The sequence below is a fragment of the Tachyglossus aculeatus genome, chromosome 1 (assembly GCF_015852505.1).
Source record: "Tachyglossus aculeatus isolate mTacAcu1 chromosome 1, mTacAcu1.pri, whole genome shotgun sequence".
NCBI classification, from domain to species: domain Eukaryota; kingdom Metazoa; phylum Chordata; class Mammalia; order Monotremata; family Tachyglossidae; genus Tachyglossus; species Tachyglossus aculeatus.
Window position 1 is genome coordinate 143,349,879 of NC_052066.1, and position 24,208 is coordinate 143,374,086.

The 24,208-nt window shown below is 51.7% G+C and overlaps 1 protein-coding gene across 1 annotated transcript in view; it reads left to right on the forward strand.

The window, feature by feature from the left end:
* The window catches only part of AKT1 (AKT serine/threonine kinase 1), an 85,568-nt gene that overhangs the window by 18,701 nt on the left and 42,659 nt on the right, over positions 1-24,208 (forward strand). Inside the window, exon 3 of the mRNA XM_038740843.1 lies at positions 23,073-23,201. Coding sequence (XP_038596771.1) covers positions 23,073-23,201 — 129 coding nt within the window. The remainder of the gene's footprint in view (positions 1-23,072; positions 23,202-24,208) is intronic.

The window sequence follows — 24,208 nt, forward strand, 5'->3', positions numbered from 1 at the left end:
GTATTTACTGAGCACTTACTGGGCGCAGAGCACTATAGTAAATGCCTGGTTGAGTATAGTGCAACAGAGTTGGTAGACACGTTTGCTGCCCACAGCAAGCTACAGTCTAGAGAACCAAAGAAGCATTTCCTGCGGAGGGACAGTGCGATCATTGGGCAGGGTTTGGGAAGGCGGGTGTGGGGAGGCGAGCCAAGGGAAGCCCCACTGGCCTTCACCACCACAAGCTGTCACTCACATATTATTCTTCTATCGATCAATCAATCGTATTTATTGAGCGCTTACTGTGCACAGAGCACTGTACCGAGCCCTTGGGAGAATACAACACAACACAAAACAGACACATTCCTTGCCCACAGTGAGCTTACACTCTAGAGGGGGATGTGGACATTAATATAAATAAATAAATTATGGATATGTGCATAGGGACTGGGAAGGGCCCCGGGGGTGAATAAAGAGAGCAGTTCCTAGGGTGGGCCTGGACCTGTGCTGGTTGTTGGCAGAGTTGGGGAGTAGGGGAATAGACTGTGAGCCCGCTGTTGGGTAGGGGCCGTCTCTATATGTTTCCAACTTGTACTTCCCAAGCGCTTAGTACAGTACTCTGCACACAGTAAGCGCTCAATAAATACGATTGAAAGAATGAATAGGGGGTGGGGTGGAAGGAAGAGCCCCGCAAACTAGATTAGGCCCCAGGGGGTGCTCTCATGTTGGGTTTTCCTGGTTGAGAATCCATCATTCCCAAACCTGCTGTTGAATTTCTCTTTTCATCACCTGCACTGACCGTTTCTGCTTACTCTTGTTATGTTGTTGAGTTGTACTTTCCCAAGTGCTTAGTACAGTGCTTTGAACACAGTAAGTGCTCAATAAATGTGATTGACTGGAAAGGCCTCAACGCCCGGCCTGCTGTGCGACTTTTGACCTCTCTGGACCTCAGTGTCCTCATCTGTAAAAGGGGGAGAATAATCCCTGCCCTAAGGGATGTGGTGAGGTTGAGATCATGAATATTCATTCATTCAATCGCATTTATTGAGCACCTACTGTGTGCAGAGCACTGTACTAAGCACTTGGGAAGTACAAGTTGGTAACATAGAGACGGTCCCTACCCAATAGCGGGCTCACAGTCTAGAAGGATTTGAAAGAGCTCTGGAAATGTAAAAGCACAAGACAGATTCGAGGAGTTATTATCCATATTATTGGCTATTAAAAACTAAAACCAAGAAGATTTTTTGAGATGACATGGTGGTGTGGTTTTTTTATGGCATTTGATAAACGCTCACCCCGTTCCGTGCACTGTTCTAAGCGTTGGGTTAGATACAAGGTAATCGGGTTGGGCACAGTCCCTGTCCCACATAGGGCTCAAAGTCTTAATCCCCATTTTACAGATGAGGGAACTGAGGCACAGAGAAGTTAAGCGACTTGCCCAGGGTCGTACAGCAGACAGGTGGCTGAGCCAGGATTAGAACCCTGGTCCTTCTGACTCTCAGGCCCTTCCTCTATGCCCTAAACCAGGTGGAGTTGAAGCCAGACTGCAACTTCCTTATTGAGGATTTTGAGAGAATTAGGGCAGTGTCTACTAATTCTGCTGTACTCTCCCAAGACCTTAGTATAGTGTTCTGCACAGCATATATGCTCCAGAAATACCACTGATTGTGATTTGGGCAGCCAACTGGGAACAAAAGTGAGCCCAGCCCACAACCACAACTGCTGTCTCCAGTCTCGGGAGGGAGTCAGGGACCCATCTGGGACCACGATGCCGAGATTCAGGAGAAGGCACCTCAGTACTCTCCCCCTTTTACAGATGAGGACACTGAGGTTACCCGCCCCGACACCCTAGTGAGCATTTCCCAGAATGTCACATTGATAAACTTGGACAGCCGAGACCCCGCTGTGCTCTTCGTGCCTGGGTGGTCTTTGGGCCAGCATTTCCTCGGGGCAGGAAGCTGATTATTAGGTTTACAAAGGACCCTGCCAGGTTTAAGGATGAGTTAGATATCATGAAGTTCATTTGTAAAGATTTTTGGACTACAGTATTTAAAAAGCAAATTGATAATCTGAGGACAAATCACCAGGTACTTAGGTAATGAAGCCCTACACTCCCAAGCCCATTTTGGATGAAACATTGACATTCACCTGTCTACATGTTTTGTCACCTGTCTAAATGTTTTGTTTTGTTGTTTGTCTCCCCCTTTTAGACTGTGAGCCTGTTGTTGGGTAGGGACCGTCTCCATATGTTGCCGACTTGTACTTCCCAAGCGCTTAGTACAGTGCTCTCCACACAGTAAGCGCTCAATAAATATGATTGAATGAATGAATGAATGAATGAATGAATGAATGAACAGGATGACTGTTGATCCCTTCTAGGCACAGATTCTTCTGTCTGAAGGGCTGCGGGGTTTTGGAGAGGAGGGAATGGCCTGTCTTGGGACTCAGTGGTGCAGGTCTTCCTGAGCAGTGTGGCCAGAGAGGCAGCAAGAGTGGAAAGGGGGATGGAGTAGCAGAAAGGGTCAATACACTCTTCAGTGGGAGAGGTGCAGACTGTGGGAGGGACAGTGTGGGACAGAGTTGGCATTTACGGAAGCAGGAAGAGGGTGGAGAAGGGGAGCATGGTATCGCAGTTCCCCACTGAAGCAGGAGCAGGGCAGGTTCATGACAAACATTAGAGAACACTACCTCACCCAACAGAGGTGTGCCCCAGAGGAAGCTGTGAAATCAGCAGGACCCAGAGGGGTTTGGCTAAATACATGGACAAGTGGGTACTTGCTGGGCCACTGGAAGGAGAGTCAGGGATGGAGAGGGAAGCTTTAGGGGTGTTGGATGGTCCGTGCTGGGTCGCTGGATGAAGAGTCAGGGGTGGAGAAGGGAGACTTGGGAGGGGGATTTGGGAGCGATGGGTGGTCCGTGTTGGGGAACTGGAGGCAGAGTCAGGGTGGGAGAGGGAAGAGTTAGGGGTGTTGAATGGTCTGTGCTGTGTTCGGGAGGGAGAGTCAGGAATAGAGATGAAGAGTTAGGGGTGTTGGAGGGTCTGTGCTGGGTCACTGGAGGGAGAGTCAAGGGTGGAGAGTGGAGAGTTAGGGCAGTTGGATGGTCCATGATGGATCCCTGGAGGGAGAGTCAGAGCTGGAGCAGGGAGAGTTAGGGGTGTTGGAGGGTCTGTGCTGGGTCACTGGAGGGAGTCAGGGGTGAAGAGGGGAGAGTTAGGGGTGTTGAGTGGTCTCTCCTGGATCATTGGAGAGAGTCAGAGGTGGAGCGAGGAGAGTTAGGGGTGTTCTGTGCTGGATCACTGGAGGGAGAGTCAGGGGTGGAGAGGGGAGAGTTAGGGCAGTTGGATGGTCCATGATGGGTAACTGGAGGGAGAGCCAGGACCTTGGGCATGTGGTCACTGAGGGTCTCGTGAGTGAGTACTAAGAGCTGGGGATAGTACAACACAACAATAACCAGACCCGTTCCCTGTGCACAATGAGCTTACAGTCTAGAGGGGAGGAGACAGACATTAATATAAATAAATAAATTACAGATATGGATATAAGTGCTGTGGGGCTGGGAAGGGGGATGAATATCCATATCTGTAATTTATTTATTTATATTAATGTCTGTCTCCTCCCCTCTAGACTGTAAGCTCATTGTGCACAGGGAACGGGTCTGGTTATTGTTGTGTTGTACTATCCCCAGCTCTTAGTACAGTGCTCTGCACACTTTAAGCACTCAATAAATACTATCAGATGACTGACTGAATGGAAATGGAGGGCAGGTGGAGACTGTGGGTTTTCCAGCTCTGGTCTGAACCGACTGTGTGACCCCGATGAAAAAACTCACCCTCTCTGAACCTCAGAGTCATTCATTCCTTCCTTCAATTCCTTCATTCATATTTATTGAACACGTACTGTGTGCAGAGCACTGTACTAAGCGCTTGGAAGGTACAGTTCAGCAATAAAGAGAGGCAATCCCTACCCACTCCAGACTTTCAGTCTAGAGCAGGGGAGATGGATATCAAAATGAGTAAACAGGCATCAATATAGATAAATAGAATTAAAGTTATATACACAGCAAAACGAGTAAACAGGCATCAATATAAATAAATAGAATTACAGATATATGCATATATACATAAGTGCTGTGGGAGGAGAAGGGGGGAAGAGCACAGGGAGCGAGTCAAGGTGATGTGGAAGGGTTGGGAGCTGAGGAAAAGGAGTCCCATTCTGTACTATGAGAGACCTCCCCACACACACACCTTCTGCCCAAGGGAAGCCGGGATCATGGTCCAGGGCGGGGCCCCCCCAAACTGAACCCATTTCTCAAGCGTCGGGAGATCCTGTTGCAGCTTAACTCACGTGGACCAGCCCAAGTCGCCGCCCTTGTCCCCCATGACAAGTCGGACCGGGCCCTTCTGAACCGTCCCATTCATTCATCCTCTCAATCGTATTTACTGAGTGCTTACTGTGTGCAGAGCCCTGTACGAAGCACTTGGGAGACTACGGTATGACGTTAGACACATTCCCTGCTCACAACGAGCTTACAGTCCCCTTCCCCACCCCCGTGGGGGCCCCCCCCAGACCCGGGCCGGGCCCCCCCTCAATACCGAGCCAGAGCCGGGCGCACGGCCCCGTCGTCAATTCATCTGCCGCTCGGCCCTTAATGAGGTGGCAGGCGGAGGCTCTGTTTTGCTAAATGTTGTGTAGAAAGTAAATTGGAGCGCAGCAGATGTTGGTTTTGGGTTTGATGTCGGTACGACGGGGAGGCACCGCGGCGGGCTCTGCCAGCCGCCTCCCCGCTCGGCGGCCCCGCTGTGTGGTTACTTTGCTGTGCAGGAGCCGGCTGCTCCGTGCGGGGGTCCTTCGGCGTGGTGGTTGGCGCCGTGCCACGTGCCGGGAGGGGCATCCAGCCGTTTGTTTGGAAATTGCTAACTTGGAGAGCGCTTCAACTTCCGGAAGAGGTGGGGGGGGCGGTGCGGGGCCACCAGCCGCAGCACGGGGTGGGCGTCCGGGTCGGGGACGGACGGGGTTTCTACCCCCCGTTGCCGGGTGATTTGTTTGCCCATTTTCGAATCCGTTCCCGAACCTGGGGAGGCCAAAGGAGGTGGGGGTTTAGCAGCATTGAGTGAGATGTACAGGGTGAACTGCCGTCCCCTCCTGCTCTCCCCAACTTGGATCCTGTCCCTTTCTCAAGGGGCACCTGGGACAGTTTGGTGCTCAGTACAGCACTCTGCCCTCAGGCACTTAGTACAAACGGTTGATGGGCATGGGAGCCCCATTTTTGACACTGAGTCAGGGTCAGGGGAGGGCTCAGACAGAGGGGAAGACATGGTCTCTGCCCTTTAGCATTAGGGACAGTCTTGGAGGAGGTGGGACCACCGCTGACACCAGCCCACAGGTAATCATCCCTAGATTTAAGTGCTTAGTACACTGCTTCGTACATGGTAAACGGTGAATAGGTACTATCGAATCAGTAGAAACACCAGAATATTTCAACGTGGAAGCCTCCTGAGGGCAGGGACTGCATCAGCCAACTTGATTGGACTCCCTCAAACGCTCATGACTGCTCTGCACGCAGCAGGTGCTCAATAGCTTCTATTGATTGCTATAAAGGGAAACGAGATGGCTAATAGAAAAATACACGTGTTAATTACAGATGCAGAGCCAGGAGGGCTTTGTGCTCTGTAGGAGACCCAGGCCCGGGCTGGCTGGGCTGTGGGGCTGATTGGAGGTACAGAGATCTCAGACATTGTTAACTTTTCTTCTGTCCTCGCGTCACGCCCATGCTCACTGAGCTCAATCAATGAAGCAATCGTATTTATTGTGCACTTAATTATGTGCAGAGCACTGTACTAAGTGCTAATGGTTAGAGCATGGGCTTGGCAGTCAGGAGGTCATGGATTCTAATCCCTGCTCCACCACTTGCCTGTTGTGTGACCTTGGACAAGTCACTCCACTTCTCTGGGCCTCAGTTACCTCACCTCTAAAATGGGGATTGAGCCTGTGAGCCCCACGTGGGACAGGGACTGTGTCTAACCTGATTTGCTCGTGTCCACCCCAGCGCTTAGTAGAGTTCCTGGTGCATAGTAAGTGCTTAACAAACACCATAATAATATACTATAACAGAATTCATTCATTCAATCGTATTTATTGAGCACTTACTGTGTGCAGAGCATTGTACTAAGCGCTTGGGAAGTACAAGTTGGCAACATATAGAGATGGTTCCTACCCAACAGTGGGCTCACAGTCTAGAAACAGAATGGTTAGACGTGTTCTGTACCCACAACTAGCTTACAGTCTAGAGGAGCTAAGTGTCTTCCTTCCCCTCCTCCTCCCTACCTCCTCCTCCCTCAGCCCCCAGGAGAGCTAACTGAACCCCCTGGAAGGGGCCATCAAGGAAACCAGTCTTGGGATCTGCCATCCCCTGGGGCAGCGGTCCAGCTCCTGCAGTTCTTGGGCAGAGTAGATGGTGCCTGGACCCGGGGCTTGGTCGGGGTGTTGGGACCGCTGGCATCCTCCCCCTCCGCTCCTCTGCCGCTAATCTCCTCATCGTGCCTCGTTCTCGCCTGTCCCACTGTCGACCCCCGACCCACGTCATCCCCCTGGCCCGGAATGCCCTCCCTCTGCCCATCCGCCAAGCTAGCTCTCTTCCTCCCTTCAAGGCCCTACTGAGGGCTCACCTCCTCCAGGAGGCCTTCCCAGACTGAGCCCCCTCCTTCCTCTCCCCCTCCTTCCCCTCTCCATCCCCCCCGCCTTACCTCCTTCCCTTCCCCACAACACCTGTATATATGTATATATGTTTGTACATATTTATTACTCTATTTATTTTACTTGTACATATCTATTCTATTTATTTTATTTTGTTAATATGTTTGGTTTTGTTCTCTATCTCCCCCTTCTAGACTGTGAGCCCACTGTTGGGTAGGGACCGTCTCTATGTGTTGCCAACTTGTACTTCCCAAGCGCTTAGTACAGTGCTCTGCACACAGTAAGTGCTCAATAAATACAATTGATTGATTGATTGATCCTCCCGACCAGGCCTGTGTCCTGCTTCTGTGGGCTCCCCCTCCCCGGCACTTGCTGCCACTGCCCCTGCAGGGTACGGGGTGACGTGAAATCTCAGAATCGAGGCACCTTTTTTCCGGGGATCTGACATCCCCGATCCCTCGGGCCCTGCCTCCTTTCCCACCAGACCCAGAAAACTCCTCAGCGTTGGCTTCAAAACACTCCATCACCTCGCCCCCTCCTATCTCGCCTCACGGTTCTCTTACTACAACCCAGGTGGACACTTCGCTCCTGTAATGCCAAACTTTTCACTGTGCCTCAATCTTGTCTATCTCACCGCTGAGCCGTTGTCCAGAGAGGCAGCGTGGCTCAGTGGAAAGAGCCCAGGCTTTGGAGTCAGAGGTCACGGGTTCAAATCCCGGCTCCGCCAATTGTCAGCTGTGTGACTTTGGGCAAGTCACTTAACTTCTCTGTGCCTCAGTTACCTCATCTGGAAAATGGGGATTAAAACTGTGAGCCCCACAAGGGACAACCTGATCACCTTGTATCCCCCCTGTGCTTAGAACAGTGCTTTGCACATAGTAAGCACTTAACAAATACTATTATTATTTTTATATCCTACTCCTGGCCTGGAATGCCTTCCTTCCTCAAATCTGACAAACAATTACTCTCCCCCGTTTCAAAGCCTTATTGAAGGCACATCTCCTCCAAGAGGCCTTCCCTGACTAAGCCTCCTTTCCTCTTCTCCCACTCCCTTATGCATTGCTCTGATTTGCTCCCTTTATTCATTGCCCCTCCCAGCCCCACAGTACTTACATATATATCTGTAATTCTATTTATGTCTGTCTCCCCCTCTAGCCTGTAAGCTCGTTGTGGGCAGGGAACATGTCTGCTTGTTGTTATATAGTACTCTCCCAAGCGCTAAGTACAGTGCTCTGCACACAGTAAGCACTCAATAAATATGACTGAATGAAAATGAATGAAAAAAGTTAGCTGGGGCTGGACAGAATCTTCTGTCTCACATGTCACATGCCAGTCACTCATATTTATTGAGTGCTTACTGTGTGCAGAGCAATGTACCGAGCACTTGAGAGAGTACAATATACCAATAAGCGGACACATTCCCTGCCCACAACGAGCTTACAGTCAAGAGGCTATAAGCCGCTGACCCATCTCCCGTAGCAAAGCGGGGGTATCTGAACCGTCAGCTGCCCGAGGTGGGTCTGGTGAAGACAGTAAGTCCCGCTGGAATTAGTAAGACTTTGGAATAGTGGCGTTCTGAAGAGTTGGGGAAAGTTGAAAATGGTGATTCATAGTGAAACCACTCTGGGTTTCTGATTGACTTTGGTGGCCGGGGCAGGCAGAACAGGGAGTTGGAATTTCACCTCTGGGCAACTAAACACCAGAACTGGGTCATTTCTCCGAGGAGCGTAGCCATGTCGTCCGCGATGGGCCACTTTGGGGTTCCTGGGTTTGGAGCTCCTAGTTTCATCCCGGGTCTCTGTCAAAGCGTGAGTTTCCCATCAGGGCAGAAAGGACCCAGAAGCAGTGTGGCCTAGTGGAAAGAGCACGGGCCTGGGAGATGGGACCTGGGTTCTCATTCTAGCCTGGTGTGTGACCTGGGGCCGGTCACTTTTTTGGGCCTCCGTTTCCTCCTCTGTAAAATGGGGATTCAATCCCAGTTTTCCCTCCCCCGCGTCTGTGAACCCCTTATGGGACAGGGATTGTGTCCAACCTGATTCTTCTGTATCTGCCCCTGCCCTTAACACATAGTAAGCCCTGAGCATAGTAAGCTCACTGTGGGCACAGAATGTGTCTGTTGTTAAATTGTACGCCAAGTGCTTAGTACTGTGCTCTGCACACAGTAGTGCACAATAAATAATGATTGACTGACTGACTGAACAGATACCACAATTATTATTATTACTCAAAGTGGTGTCTCTTTCTCTTGTTAGCAGTTTAAAGTCTGTTCTCTCCAAGTCCCCACCTCCATACAATCCCTGTCCCTTCCCACCCCACACTCTCAGTAAAACATTGTCACCCAAGCCCTGGGCAGTTGTGGGCAAAATCAGCCAGGATCCTAGAGTTGGGGCATTCACAGCCATTTGGGAAAATCAGACTGTTATCCCAGGATCCCTGGAGACCCAGGAAGGATCAGGCAGCAAGCCATCACCTCTCGAAAGAGGGACCTAAGTCCCCTCCACTCCCGGTTTGGCCAAAGTTGGAGTGTTTGGCCTGTTTCTGAGAGTTGTGCAGTGGATTTTTGTTTTGTTTTTTAAATATTTTTCAAGTGCTGACCAAATGCCAGGCACCGTGCTAAGCTCTGGGGTAGATACAAGCTATTCAGGTTGGACACAGTTCATGTCTCACGTGGGGCTCACAGTATAAATCTCCATTTTACAGATGTGGGAACTGAGGCCCAGAGAAGTTAAGTGACTTGCTCAAGGTCACACAACAGTCAAGTCGCGGAGCCGGGATTAGAACTCAGTTCTTCTGAGTCCCAGGTCCTCGTTCTATCTATTAGCCCACTCTGTGGGTTAAAGGTAAAAGGTTCCTCTTTCTGGTGAGCTGCGTCCTGGTGGACTAAGAACCCCCAAATCTGCAACCCCCCACCCCCACACCTATGGAAGCAGCATGTTCTAGTGGATAGAGCACGGACTTGGGAGTCAGAAGGACCTGGATTCTGATCCTGGTTCTGCCACTTGTCTGTTGTGTGACCTTGGGCAAGTCACTTAACTTCTCTGTGCTTCAGTTCCCTCACCTGTAATAATAATAATAATAATAATAATAATAATAATAATGGCATTTATTAAGCTCTTACTATGTGCAAAGCACTGTTCTAAGCACTGAATGGGGATTAAGACTGTGGGCCCTACTATATGGGACAGGGACTGTTTCCAACTTGATTTGCTTGTATCCACCCCATCCCTTAGTACGGTGCCTGGCACATAATAAGCACTCAACAAATACCACAATTATTATTATTACAGAGTGATTCTGTGCAGGGCTGGGGCTTCAAGGAGCAGAGCTTGGGAAGACCTCCACTAGGAAAGTTGTGCTTGGAGAATACAACACCTAATAGCCCACCAGGAATTCTCCCGGTTCAGGGTCCTGGATGCAAGGAAAGTCACTTTGGTTGGTAAATGATAACGATCGTGGTAAATCAAGTATCATGCTAAGCACTGGGATAGTTACAAGTTAATCAGGTCAGACACAGTCCCTCTCCCACTTGGGGTTAAGAGTCTAAGGGAAAGAAAGAACAGGTATCTTTTCCCCATTGTACAGATGAGGAAACTGAGGCCCAGAAAAGTTGTGACTTGCCTGAAGTCACCTGTGAGCCCCAGGTAAATGCCTCAAATCAACCTGGCTATTTAGGTCGGGACGGGAGGTGAGGGAGAAGGAGGAGGAGAGCTCCCTCCCTCCTTATATCCGACGAACAATTACTCTCCCCTGCTTCAAAGCTTTACTGAAGGCACATCTCTTCCAAGAGGCCTTCCCTGATTAAGCCCTCCTTTCCTCTTCTCCCACTCCCTTCTGTGTCACCCTAACTCGCTCTCTTTATTCATCCCCTACCCCCAGCCCCACAGCACTTACGTAGATCATCATCATCATCATCATCAATCGTATTTATTGAGCGCTTACTATGTGCAGAGCACTGTACTAAGCGCTTGGGAAGTACAAATTGGCAACACATAGAGACAGTCCCTACCCAACAGTGGGCTCACATAGATTCACTTCTCTGGGCCACTCCTACCTCATCTGGAAAATGGGGATGAAGACTGTGAGCCCCATATAGGACGACCTGATTATCTTGTATCTACCCTAGTGCTTAGAAGAGTGCTTGGCACATAGTAAGCATTTTACAAATACCATGATAATAATTAATAGCTGTTATTTATTTCTATTATGTCCGTTTCCCCTTCTAGACTGTAATCTCATTGTGGGCAGGGAATGTGTCTGTTTATTGTTGTATTTTATTCGCCCAAGCACCTGGTACAGTGCTTTGCACACAGTAAGTGCTCAAAAATACAATTGACTGAGTGACTGACCATCTCCTGCAGACGGCTTTTCCTCAGAGCATCGAACTGCAGCTCGGGGCTGTTTCATCAGATCTTTTTCGGAGGGCCGGTGGTGGGGGGAACTCTTCCAAGCCAATCCCCTGCCCCTGTCCCTCTAACCCCAGGCCTGGGAGAGCATATCCACGGGAGCCCACGCGAAGTGCCGCCCTTCGAAATTTGGGGTAGGGTTGCTGTGTGGGTTTGCATTTGGGCCATACGTTCCCGCAGCTGTTGGCCGGGCCCGCAAGTGTCAGAAAGCTCGGTGCCAACCTGCTCGAGAGGCACTGTTTATCACCAGCTCTCTGCACCCCCTCGGCCTCCTCCTCCCCCGACCTCCCCTCCCCTCCTCATTCTTTCCCACCCCTTCGCTCCCCTCCGCCCCTTCCCCCCCCTCCACCTCGTCTGGACCCCCCCACCCCTTCTCCTTCTCCCCTCCTGCCCCCCATCCGGCCCTTCCCCTCTATCCCCCTGCCCGCACCCCCCAAAGATATGATAATGAAGCAGGTGCCAGATACAGAGCTTTGTGAGAGCGTGGGAATCGGGATTGGGCTGCGAGGGGGCTGGGGCTCCTGGTGGGGGGGTGTGGAGCCCAGGGCTGATTAACCTGTGGACAAGGGCGCCGGGCATTGTCCTGCCCTCCTGCACCCCTTCCCCCCTGCCCCGGCGTGGTCCAGCTGTGGGGCCAGTGGGCGAGGAGAGAGGGGCTTGGGTCTTCCCAGCTCTGGGGCCTGGACAGCCCTTGTGGGGCTAGGGCTGGGGCACATCAGTCCGGGGCTGGGGGCTGGGGGCTGGGGCCCGGCGGGCCGGGGCAGACGGTCTGCTCACTCGGGGCTGACCTCTGCGGAGAGTCCGGCGGCAACCGTCTCGGCCGCCTCATTGGGATGCAGCCCACGGCCCGGGCGCCCGCAGCTGTATGCCGGAGGCAGGCGAGGACTCACAGTGCGGGGACCAATGGCAACTCTCAAAAGGTGCCCCCCTCCCCCGGCCCCTTACCCACACCCCCCCTCTCCAACCCCCCAACTTCTCCCCTCTCCCCCCGCACACCACTCTGGGCTCTGGTGAATAGACCAGCCAAGCTGGCAAGTCTGCCGAGTGCATACAAGGAGACCGAGTACCTCCTCTACACTCAGGGTGAGGAGAGGCAGCATGGCCTAGTGGATAGAGCGGGGGCTCAGAAGTCAAAAGGACCTGGGTTCTAATTCCGGCTCCACCGCCTGTCTTCTGCGTGACCTCGGGCAAGGCACTTCACTTCTCTGGGCCTCGGTTCCCTCATCTGTAAAATGGGGATTAAGACTCTGAGCCCCATGTGGGACATGGACTGTGTCCTACCTTCAGTCATTCATTCATTGTCGTATTTATTGAGCGCTTACTGTGTGCAAAACACTGTACTAAGTGCTTGGGAAAGTATAGTATAACAATAAACAGACGCATTCCTGCCCACAATGAGCTCACAGTCTAGAGGGGAAGCTTGATAAGTGGAACTTGATGAGCTTGATTCTACCCCACTGCTTTGAACAGTGCCTGGCACATAGTAACTGCTTAACAAATGCCGTAATACATAAACAAAACAAACTGTGTGTGTGTGAAGCTTGATAAGTGGAACTTGATGAGCTTCTTTCTACCCCATTGCTTACTATAGTGCCTGGCACATAGTAACTGCTTAACAAATGCCATAATACATAAACAAAACAAACTCTGTGTGTGTGTGTGTGTGTGTGTGTGTGTGTGTGTTTGGGGGTGGGGTGGGGAAAACGGTTGGTCCACCGTCCCCCAGGCTGCAAGTCTGTCACGTCTTGGATCCATTTATTCATTCATTTAATTCATTCAATTGTATTTATTGAGCACTTACTGTGTGCAGAGCACTGTATTAAGCTCTTGGAAAGTACAATTCAGCAATAAAGAGAGACAATCCCTACCCACACCGGGCTTACAGTGTAGAGGGTGGCCCCCTGTGTGGGCTCCAAGGCCTGTGTGGCCTGGGTAGCAGGGAGCCTCGCTGGACTCCGGGGGGCTGACCTGTATGGAACCCCTCCCCAACCCTTGGGATCCCTTCAAGGCCCTACTGAGAGCTCACCTCCTCCAGGAGGTCTTCCCAGACTGAGCCCCCTCCTTCCTCTCCCCCTCGTCCCCCTCTCCATCCCCCTGTCTTACCTCCTTCCCTTCCCCACAGCACCTGTATATATGTATATATGTTTGTACATATTTATTACTCTATTTATTTTACTTGTACATATCTATTCTATTTATTTTATTTTGTTAATATGTTTGGTTTTGTTCTCTGTCTCCCCCTTCTTGACTGTGAGCCCACTGTTGGGTAGGGACCGTCTCTACGTGTTGCCAACTTGTACTTCCCAAGCACTTAGTACAGAGCTCTGCACACAGTAAGCGCTCAATAAATATGATTGATTGATTGATTTTGAAAGCCAGGGTGGGTGGGTGGCAGGGGGGTGGCAGGCGGGTGGCATTGGGTCGGGGGCGGAGGCCCCGGCTTTGGTTGGTGAAGCTTCCCTGCCCTCCAGGCGGCCTCCTGATTGGGCTAGAGGAGCTTTGTCTGGGCCCGGCCCTGCAGCCCAGGGCCAGTGGGACCCAGCCATGCCTGGCCACATGCCCTATTCCTTCAGCCCGAGTCCTGCCCGACTGGGACGGTGGCAGAGCCTGGGCCGAGGCAGAGTCGCCCTCCGCCCTCCACAAGGCCCCCGGAACAGGTAAAACTGCCGGCCTGCCACCCTGGAAATTCTGTGTGTGTCCCGAGGGTGGAGAACCCTGAAGTTCGGGATTGGTCAGGGCTCGGGGGGTTGTGAACTCTTGGCTGTTGGTCCAATGGGAAGGGCACTGCTCCGGACATCGGGAGACCCGGGTCCGGTCCCCAGTTGCACCGCTAGTTTGTTGCACTCTGTGCCCCCGTGGGAATGATGCCTGCAGGGATGGAAAAGCACGGGTACCTTCCCCCAGGCCGCTAGTCCTCTAATTGATTCCTCTCTTCCCGATCCTGGTCCCGAGACTTCATCTGTTGTTCTGAATGGGAGATTCCAACAGTTGGCAGTGAGAGAGGTGCCGGCCTTCAAGCGATCATATTGCTCTACCCTTGTACCGACTCTGCGGGTGCGGCGGCATTCCTGTCACTGTAACCAGGGCAACAGAATTGCCAGGGCTACGAGCTGCCCATCCTGGAGGGGCCAGGGATGCAAGCTGCCCATCCCAGATGCACTAAGGCTGTGAGCTGCCTGTGTCAGAGGTGCCTGGACTATGGGCTGCCCATCCCAAAGGTGCCCGGGCTCTGAGCTGCCTGTCCTGGATGTGCCTAGGCTACGAGCTGCCCGTCCTGGAAGTGCCAGGCTACGAACAGCCCATCCCGGAGTTGCTTGGGCTACGAGCTGCCCATCCCGTAGGTTCCAGGGCTTAACGCTCCTCTTGGCTGTGTATGCTTGGCAATTTGTATCACCCCCATTAGACTGATAGCTCACAGAGTGTGGGGACTTGATGTTAAGCTGATCCGTAGCCCCAGTTATGCCCACTCAGGACCAGCGCCAGGTAGTGTGTGAAGTGCTTACGTTGTGTTTGCAGGTGAACCCTTACTGTGAGGCCTACCTCCAGGGGAATGGGCCCGGCCCATTGTGGTTGCCAGTTTAGAAGCAGCCCCTGTGTGAATGGGGACGGGTGTCCTCCTGGGGTCAGTAGTCTTTTATGCTTCTGCGGGACATCACTGTGTGTCTCTGCAAGCACACGCAAAGTAACATTAATGACATCACCCAGACCCTGCGAGCACGTGCAGCCTAAAAGGATAGTGCGGCCTGGAAGAGCAGAGGGTGGAGGCAGATGATAGCTGCCCTTTGGGCGCCAAAGCCGGCCCCTCACCCGATCCAGGGTTTTCATTAGGCTGGAGCGCGATCGTGAGATTCAGGAGCATTCTTCTGACGCTGCATGCCTCTTTGGATACGATGTGATGCGGGGTCGGAAGAGCCGGTTTTGTGTCCACATGTGGTGTTGGACCCAGAGGGACTACTGCATCGTACCTTCTCTCCGAGCATCAGACTCTTTAGGAGAGTAACTCCTGCGCTGTCGAGGGACCAAGCGTACGATGTTGTGCATGGAGAGGGTACCTGAGGGACACCCAGGGCAACATCCCATGAACACCTTCCGTGGCGAGAAGGTGCAGAGCTCAGGGGAGCCAGTGGCCGGCCCCAGCACAGAAGGAGTCCCTGGGGCCAGACTTCCCATACTGATTCTAGATTTAGAGAAGCAGCATGGCTCAGTGGAAAGAGCCCAGGCTTTGGAGTCAGAGGTCATGGGTTCAAATCCCATCTCCGGCAATTGTCAACTGTATGACTTTGGGCAAGTCACTTAACTTCTCTGGGCCTCAGTTACCTCATCTGTAAAATGGGGATTAAGACTGTGAGTCCCCCATGGGACAACCTTATCACCTTGTAACCTCCCCAGCACTTCGAACAGTGCTTTGCACAAAGTAAGTGCTTAATAAATGCCATCATCATCATTATTATTATTATTCTAGGCAGCAGAGGGGTAGCGAATGGGGCCAGTCAGTCAATCGTATTTAGTGAACGCTTACTGTGTGCAGAGCACTGTACTATGCACTTGGGAAAGTACAGCAACAATAGACAGACACATTCCCTGTCCACAACGAGTGTACAGTCTAGAGGGGGCGGCAGACATTAAAATAAATCAGTAAATTACAGATACGTACAAAAGTGCTATGGGGCTGGGGTGGGGCGGGGGGGGGGAATGAATAAAGAAGGAATGTCAGGGCGACCAAAAGAGAGTCGGAGAAGTGACCCTCCCCGCTTGGACTCCTGGAGGCTGAAGTTGAAGGGATGGACGGGGAATCTGCTGTCGTGATCTTTGCCCCCTGACACTGGGGCCCAAGCTGTGGAGGGGCCGATTGGGTTCTGGGTTTTGAGGGGTTTGTTTTCCAAGAAGCAGTGGCTTCCATGCGGGCTGCCCTGCACGAGAGGGCGGGTTCCCGGCTGGCGCCCACAAGCGTGCAGCAGTTGGTAAATAAAGATGGATTTTCTTTTGTTCGGCTGGTGCCTGCCGCTCATTATTCTCTACTTACCCAGTCAGCTTCCCAGGGAGTGGCAGCTGTTTCTGGGGTTCGGTACTCCATCAGGGGCCGACAGCTCCAGATTCAGGCAGACACTCCGCTGGAGCAGGGGGGCAGGGGGAAGAAGGAGGAGGGGATGGGGGACGAGGTGGGAGAGAGTGCGGGGCGACAGAGGGGGAATTCATGGAAATCCTAGGAGGGAGAGGGAGAACGGGGGTCAAAGTTGTGGCTCACTTCCGTCGGGACTTTGGAAGCTGTGCCAGAGCTGAGGGAAGTGGGGAAAGAAGAGAGGGAGAAGAGGCGTTGGGGGTGGGAGGTGGTGTGGGGTGATGGATTCACGGAAATCCTTCTGTGAGGGAGAGGGAGAGTGGGGCTCAGAGCTGTGGCTTACTTCTGCTGGGACATCGGAGGGACGGTACCCTTGTCATGACTCTGCAGGTGCGGTGACATTCCCGTCACTGTAACCGGGGCGACATTCAAGAAGCCGTACCATCCCTGGCCACGGGCAGAACCGTGAGAGGGGGCCAGAGCCGAAGGTTGACCGGTCCAGAGTGGATGGGGAGATGGGACCGGGGCTGTCTTGACAATCAGGTGGGCTACTGAGGGCAGAGAGCGCCTGTCCATTAAATGTCAATGTTTAATTAAATTAAACGTGCTCGCCGCCCTGGCTATGCCGCTGTGGAGAGCTTGTGGATCTGCAACTCAGTGTCCCGAGTGCCAGGCTACCTCAGCAGCAGGCACCCAGGGGCAGAACCAGAGGTGGAAGCGTGTGTGTGGAGGTGTTTCTCAGGGCTGACCTGTGCAGAGCGTGTTCTGGCATCAACCATGTGCAGAAGCACTGTACCCTGTTGACTGTGTGCGGAGCATGTCCCAGGGTCGACTGAGCGCAAAACGACGTCCCAGGGATAACCGTGATAAAAGCGATGTCTCAGGGTTGACTGTGTACTAGAGCATATCCCAGGGTTGACTGTGTGCAGAGCATGTCCTGGAGTAGGCCGTGTCAGAGTACTGTACCCGGAGTAGACTGTGTATGTAGTACATCCAGGGTTAAAGGCTTGCAGAGCGATGTCCCGTGGTCGATGGTGTATAGAGCAAAATCCCCGGGTTGACCATGTGTGGAGCGAGGCCCTAGATCAGCCATGTGCGGAGCATGGCCCCGGGTTGGCCGTGTGCTGAGCGTTGTCCTGGGGTTGACAGTGTTTGGAGCATGTCCTCGTGTCAGTCATCCCCCAGGGTGAACTGGGGGATGAGAGATGTCCCAGAGTTGACTGTACGCAGAGCGTGTCCCAGGGTCAGCCATGTGCAGACTGTGTCCCGGGGTCGGCTACGTGAGCTATGGGCAGAGGTTGTCATGGAGTTGGCCGTATGCAGAGCGTGTCCCGGGATTGGTCCCGTGCAGAGCGCATCCCAGGATTGACGTTGTGCAAAGTGATGTCCCGGAGTTGGACGTGTGCCGAGTGTGCCCTGGGGTTGGCTGTGTGTAGAGCGTGTCCAAGGATCAGCCCTGTGCAGAGCATGACTTGGGGTTGACCTCATGCGGAGTGATGTCCCGGGGATGGCCATTTGCAGAGTGGGTCCATGGACCGGCCGTGTGCAGAGCAATGTCCCGGGGTCGGCTGTGTGCACAGCGATGTCCAGGAGTCGGCTGTGTGCAGGCCGTGTCCCGGGGTTGGCCATGTGCAGAGCATTAAGCCAGATGATTGAGAGCATAGAACAGCAGTAAGGGACATCTTCCCTGTCCTTGAGGGCAGGGAGTGACAGCAGAACCCAAATGCCAAACATTCAAGAGGCAAAATAACATCACCGTCGCTGTAACTGATAAACAGGGGAAAAAAAAGTAAATCAAATAAATAAATAGATGGATAGTCAATGCTTATGAATGCTGAGGTGTCAGATGGTGTGGCATGAAGCAGCATGGTGTACTGGATAGAGCACAGACTTGGCAGTTAGAAAGTCATGGGTTCTAATCTCAGCTCAGCCATTTGTCAGCTGTGTGCCCTTGGGCAAGTCACTTCACTTCTCTGTGCCTCAGTTACCTCATCTGGAAAATGGGGATTGAGACTATGAGCCCCAAATGGGGCAAGGGACTCTGTCCATCCTGATTTGTCTGTATCCACCCCAGCACTTAGAACAATGCCTGGCACATAGTGAGCGCTTAACAAATACAATTATTATTATTATTATTATGACCATTCCATGATGGGTTTATCATGGGGTGCCTTCTGGAGGAGTGGGTCCTTTTTATTTGGGTTCTTGGAACCCAGGAACAGAATATATGGTTATACACCCAGTCCCCTTTCTCCAAAAATATAGATTTGGGGTTGGAGTAGGGCAGTTTGAGTTTGGTTTATCTTTACCAACATGGTTAATGATGGCAGAAAGTTCAGCTTTCCCTTTGTGGTTGATCTTTCTGGGGCAGAGAGGAAGCTGAAGAAAGCTGGACAGGCTTGGGATAAAGTGACCAGAGCATCAGAATAACTCAAAGGAAGAAAAGGAAATTGAGTCACTGTCACAGGAGCATCAGTCCCCAGGGAAAATGGAAACTGGACAGTGGATTAGAATGTTGGATATTAAATAAGACTCTGGGCAGTGATTGTGGAACCCAGGACTCCATCTCCACCAGAGGCACCAACTTGCTTGGAGAAACTATGTTCTGACTGTCCTTCTGGACACTTACCCTCATGGTAGGGTGGACCATCCAGCATCCCTAACTCTCTCCCTTCCATCCCTGACTCTTCCTCCAGTGACCCAGCATGGACCATCTGACATTCTTAACTCTCCCCTCTCCATCCCTGACTCTCTCTCCACTGACCCAGCCTGGACCATCCAACACCCCTAACTCTCCCCTCTCCCTCCCTGGCTCTCTCTAGTGATCCAACACAGACCATCCAACAGCCAGTCCCTCCCCACTCTATCCATTCATTCATTCAATCGTATTTATTGAGCGCTTACTGTGTGCAGAGCACTGTACTAAGCGCTTGGGAAGTACAAATTGACACTGACTCTTCCCTCCAGTGACCCAATAAGGACCATCCAACACCCCTAACTCTCCCCGCTTCATCTCCATTCTCCCTCCAGTGATCCAGAGAGCACCATAAAACACCCTAAACTCCCCTCTCCTTCCCTGATTGTCCCTCCGTTAATCCAACATGGACCCTCCAACCCCCCTAACTCTCCCCTTTATCCCTGACCCTCCCTCCAGTGACCCAGCATGGATCATCCAACACCCCGAACTGTCCCCTCTCCATCCCTGATTGTCCCTCCGATGACCCTGCGTGGACTGTCCAACATCCCTAACTCTCCCCTCTCCATTTCTGACCCAGCACGGACCGCCCATCTGTGGATCTGCCTAAACTGTCTGGGACCTGTTTCCAATTACCTCTCCTGGAGAAAGAGCCGACAGACATCTCTCCCAGAAACGGTTTGGTTTCTCCTTCAAGTCCTGCGCCCTCCAAACTATTTTTAGGGTTTCAGTTTCTAGATCGTGTTTAAATATAGCAACCGTTTGGGAATTTATTTCCAAGAGAAATCGTTTGATTTCCCTCAGCAGGACTGATGATTGTGGGTAGTCTGACAAAATGTGTGTGTAGAGGGGTGGTGCGCCGTCATCAGTGACACCGGCTTGGGCTCTCCGGCGCTGAAGGCAAGATTCCGGCTCTGCCGCTTGTCTGCTGTGTGACCCTGGGCAAGTCTCTTAACTTCTCTGTGCCTCAGATACCTCATCTGTAAAATGGGGATTAAGACCATGATCCCCATGAGAGACTGGAACTGTGTCCAACCTAATTATTCATTCATTCATTCATTCATTCAACCGTATTTATTGAGCACTTACTGTGTGCAGAGCACTGTACTAAGCGCTTGGGAAGTACAAGTTGGCAACATATAGAGACAGTCCCTACCCAACAATGGGCTCACAGTCTAGAAGGGGGAGACAGACAACAAAACAAAACATGTGGACAGGTGTCAAGTCATCAGAATAAATAGAAGTAAGGCTAGAAGCACATCGTTAACAAAATAAATAGAATAGTAAATATGTACAAGTAAAATAAATAGAGTAATAAATCTGTACAAACATATATACAGGTGCTTTGGGGAGGGAAAGGAGGTAGGTCGGGGGGGATGGGGAGGAGGAGAGGAAAAAGGGGGCTCAGTCTGGGAAGGCCTCTTGGAGGAGATGAGCTCTGAATAGGGCTTTGATGGGAGGAAGAGAGCTAGCTTGGCGGTTGTCTGGAGGGAGGGCATTCCAGGCCACGGGGAGGATGTGGGCCGGGGGTCAATGGCAGGACAGGTGAGAACGAGGTACAGTGAGGATTCTTATTATCATTATTATTATTATTATTATTATTATTATTATTATTATTATCTTGTTATTCAGTCAGTCGTATTTCTTGAGAGCTTACTGTGTGCAGAGCACTGTACTTAAGTGCTTGGGAGGGTACAATATAACAGTAAACAGACACATTCCCTTCCCACAACGAGTTTATTGACCCCAGCGCTTAGTAAAGTGCTTAGCACATAGTAAGTGCTTAACAAATACTATTAAAAAAAGATGTTGCTTTGAAATGAATGACTCCAGGGAGGCAAATGAGGCCGATGCTTATAAGAGGGGGAGGAGGAGGATTGCGTCTGATGGCTGAGAACGCTGACCAGCCGGCCCCAAGACCCCAGACCTTGGTCTCCGTTCTCACAGAGATCTGACCTGTAGGGCTGGAGGCCTCAGTTCCCTCATCTGTAAATCGGGGATCAAATACCAGTTCTCCATCCTACTTAGACTGTGAGAGATGCGTCATGGCGTAGTGGATAGAGTACGGGCTTGGGAATCAGAAGATCGTGGGTTCTAATCCATGCTCCACCATGTGTCTCCTGTGTGACCCTGGGCAAGTCACTTCACTTCTCTGGGCCTCGGGTAGCTCAAATGTAAAATGGGTATTGAGTCTGGGAGCCCCATGTAGTTCAGGGGCTGTGTCCAACCTGATTTGCTTGATCTACCCCAGCTTTTAGTATAGTGCCTGGCACCCAGCAATACCACAATTATTATTATTATTATTATTAAGTGGGACTGGAACTGTGTCTGAACTAATTATCTCTTAGCTCAGCACTTAGTACAGTGGCTGGCATATAGTAAGTGCTGAACAAGCCCACAATTATTTTCTGGCCCACGTCCCTGCTCCGTCTGGCAGGACCACTAACAAGGCGACCCCAAGACCTGGCAGACTGTCCAAAATCCGGGGTTTGGAGCTTTCCTACATCCAGCTAATGCAGGAGTGTGGCCCCAACCGGGGCAGACTACCGGCTCAGCCAGCTGGGTGATGCGGAGTTACCTCAGTGCTATTTATTAAGCGCTTTACTGCACAGTGAGCACTGTACTAAGTGCTTGGGAGAGTGCAGTACAGCAGAGTTAGTAGTCACGTTCCCTGCCCACATCGAGCTTCCAGTCTAGAGCAGGGAGAGGTGCAGGATCTGTCGGGCCTCCAACTTCCCCTCTCGAAGACTGACCGGTGTGATCGGACTGGGGGCCAATTTATCAGTTATCCTCTGTTGTTGAAATCACTTGCGCTGCAAAATGAAAATGAAAATTTTTCCACGTGTCAGTATGAAAAATGACAATAGCTGCAATAACACGGAGGACATCTGCTCTGGCGCTTTTAAACGATCCGACGAATCGAAGACAGATGCAGCAAAACTCAAACGGAAACTTGCGGGCGCGAAACCGTTTGCCTTTGGAAAGTCCGTCCGCCACCAAACGCGGGAATCCGTTCACCGTCTTGAGGCGTGGCTCAAAACATCTGGTGCCAAAGGCGCGTTCCGGGTTTGGACGGAGCAGCTTGGAGAGGGGGATTCCAGGGGCTGCGGGGGTTTCCTCGGCGCACACCAGACAACTGTCTCGGTCCTCCGAGCTTCCCCGCGTGATCGTCAGCTCCCTGAGAGCTGGGGGCAGGTCATCTAGGCTTCCGGCTTTTCCCCGCTCCTTCCTGCCCTCGGCCATCTGTCCGTTTCCCCTCTCATCAGCATTCCCCTGGCGAGGTCGCGGTGAAGAAAAGGAATTGATCTCTCTTGCTGTTCTGTAGTGGCTCTGGGGAAAGACTCAGCCATTCATTCATTCATATTTATTGAACGCTTACTGTGTGCAAAGCATGTACTGAGCGCTTGGGAGAGTACCGTCTAACAGCAGACACATTCTTGCCCACAACGAGCTCACAATCTAGAGGGGCTGGGGTAGTGGCTGGGATGGGACGTCAAGGGCCTTGGTTGGATTATCTGCAGTTTTCTGTGTTTTCCCAGGCCCCTGGACCATAGATAACAGAGTTGGCTGTGTGAATAATAATAGCAACAATAATAACACAATGACAATAATAACGCACTTGGATGTGTGCTCTTTGAGCTCTTGGTATTCACCCCACCCTCAGCACTTATGTACGTATCTGTAATTTAATCAATTGATCGTATTTATTGAGTGCTTACTTTGTGCAGAGCACTTTACTAAGTCCCTGGGAGAATATAGCGTTACAGAATTGGTAGGCACAGTCCCTGCCCACAACGAGCTTACAGTCTGTGAATGTCTGTCTCCCCACTTTAGACTGTGAGCTCCTTGTGGGTAGGGAATGTGTCGTCCATCTCTGATGTACTGTACTCTCCCAAGCGCTTAGTACAGCGCTCTGCACAAAGTAAGTGCTCAATCAATCCTCTCGATTGATGCGTTACTAAATATGCCATTAGTTAAGTGCTTACTGTGTGCCGAGCGCCACGCTAAGCCCCGGGAAGAGATGTGGGATGGTCGGCTTGGATTTTGGAAGATGTGAGGAGGTCGTTCCCAAGCAGGGTGTTTACGAGCTGCTGGCGGCGGGATGGAAAAATTTCTGCCCGACCTTTGCTTTAAAAAAAAAAAGTTCCCGTGGTTCATCCGGTGTAAATAAAACGTCCGAGGGCTCGGCCTTCCCCTCCTAGCCTTATCCATCTCCATGTCCTCTGTTGGCCCTTTTCCAGGAGAATACATCAAAACGTGGAGGCCGAGATATTTTCTGCTGAAGAATGACGGGACCTTCATTGGCTACAAAGAGCGGCCGCAAGACGTGGACCAGCGAGAGTCTCCCTTGAACAACTTCTCTGTGGCCCGTAAGTCCTTTGTTGACTCACCCGCCGCAGGCTGTTGTCCCACAGCCTTGCGGAGAGCCTGCTTGATGCTGGGGACCTCAGTGGGCTTGGGCCAATGCATTCATTCATTCAGTCATGTTTATTGAGTGCTTACTGTGTGCAGAACACCGTACTAAGCGTTTGGGAGAATACAGTATACCAATATAGCAGAAAAATTCCCTGTCCACAGTGAGCTCACAGTCTAGAGCGGGAGACAGGCACCAATATATCTAAATTACAGATCTGTACATAGGTGCTGTGGGGCTGGGAGGGGGGATGAATAATAATAATAATAATAATAATAATGGCATTTGTTAAGCGCTTACTATGTGCAAAGCACTGTTCTAAGCACTGGGGGGATACAAGGTGATCAGGTTGCCCCACGTGGGGCTCACAGTCTTCATCCCCATTTTACAGATGAGGTAACTGAGGCACAGAGAAATTAAGTGGCTTGCCCAAGGTCACACAGCTGACAAGTGGCTGAGATGGGATCAAGTCAGGGCGACGCAGAAGGGAGTGGGAGAAGAGGAAAGGGTGGCTTAGTAAGGAAGGTCTCTTGGAGGAGAATCTGGAGCAGAGTCGGTCAGTCAATCATATTTATTGAGCATTTACTGTGAGCAGAGCACTGTACTAAGAGCTTGGAAGAGTGCGGTACAACCTGAATGAATGAAGAATAAGCAGACACATTCCCTCTCCACAACAATCTTACAGACTAGAACCTGTGGGTCCGGGGGAGTTAGAGTCCTGGGAGCCCAGGTTTCCGGAACGACGTGTCCTCTCCGGCGGGCGGGGGACCCCAAGTTCTCCTGAGGGTGTGTCTGCTTCCAGCCAGCCCTGCGTGCCCTGAAAGGGGCAGGGGTAGCTCTTCTTTGTGAGCCCAAGTGGAGACATTGGTGGGGGTGTGGTGTCTTCAGTCACCTGCAGAGAAGGTGAGCTGGGCCAAATGCGCCCCGTCTCCCTTCCAGTTGTCACTCCCCAGTGGGCATCTC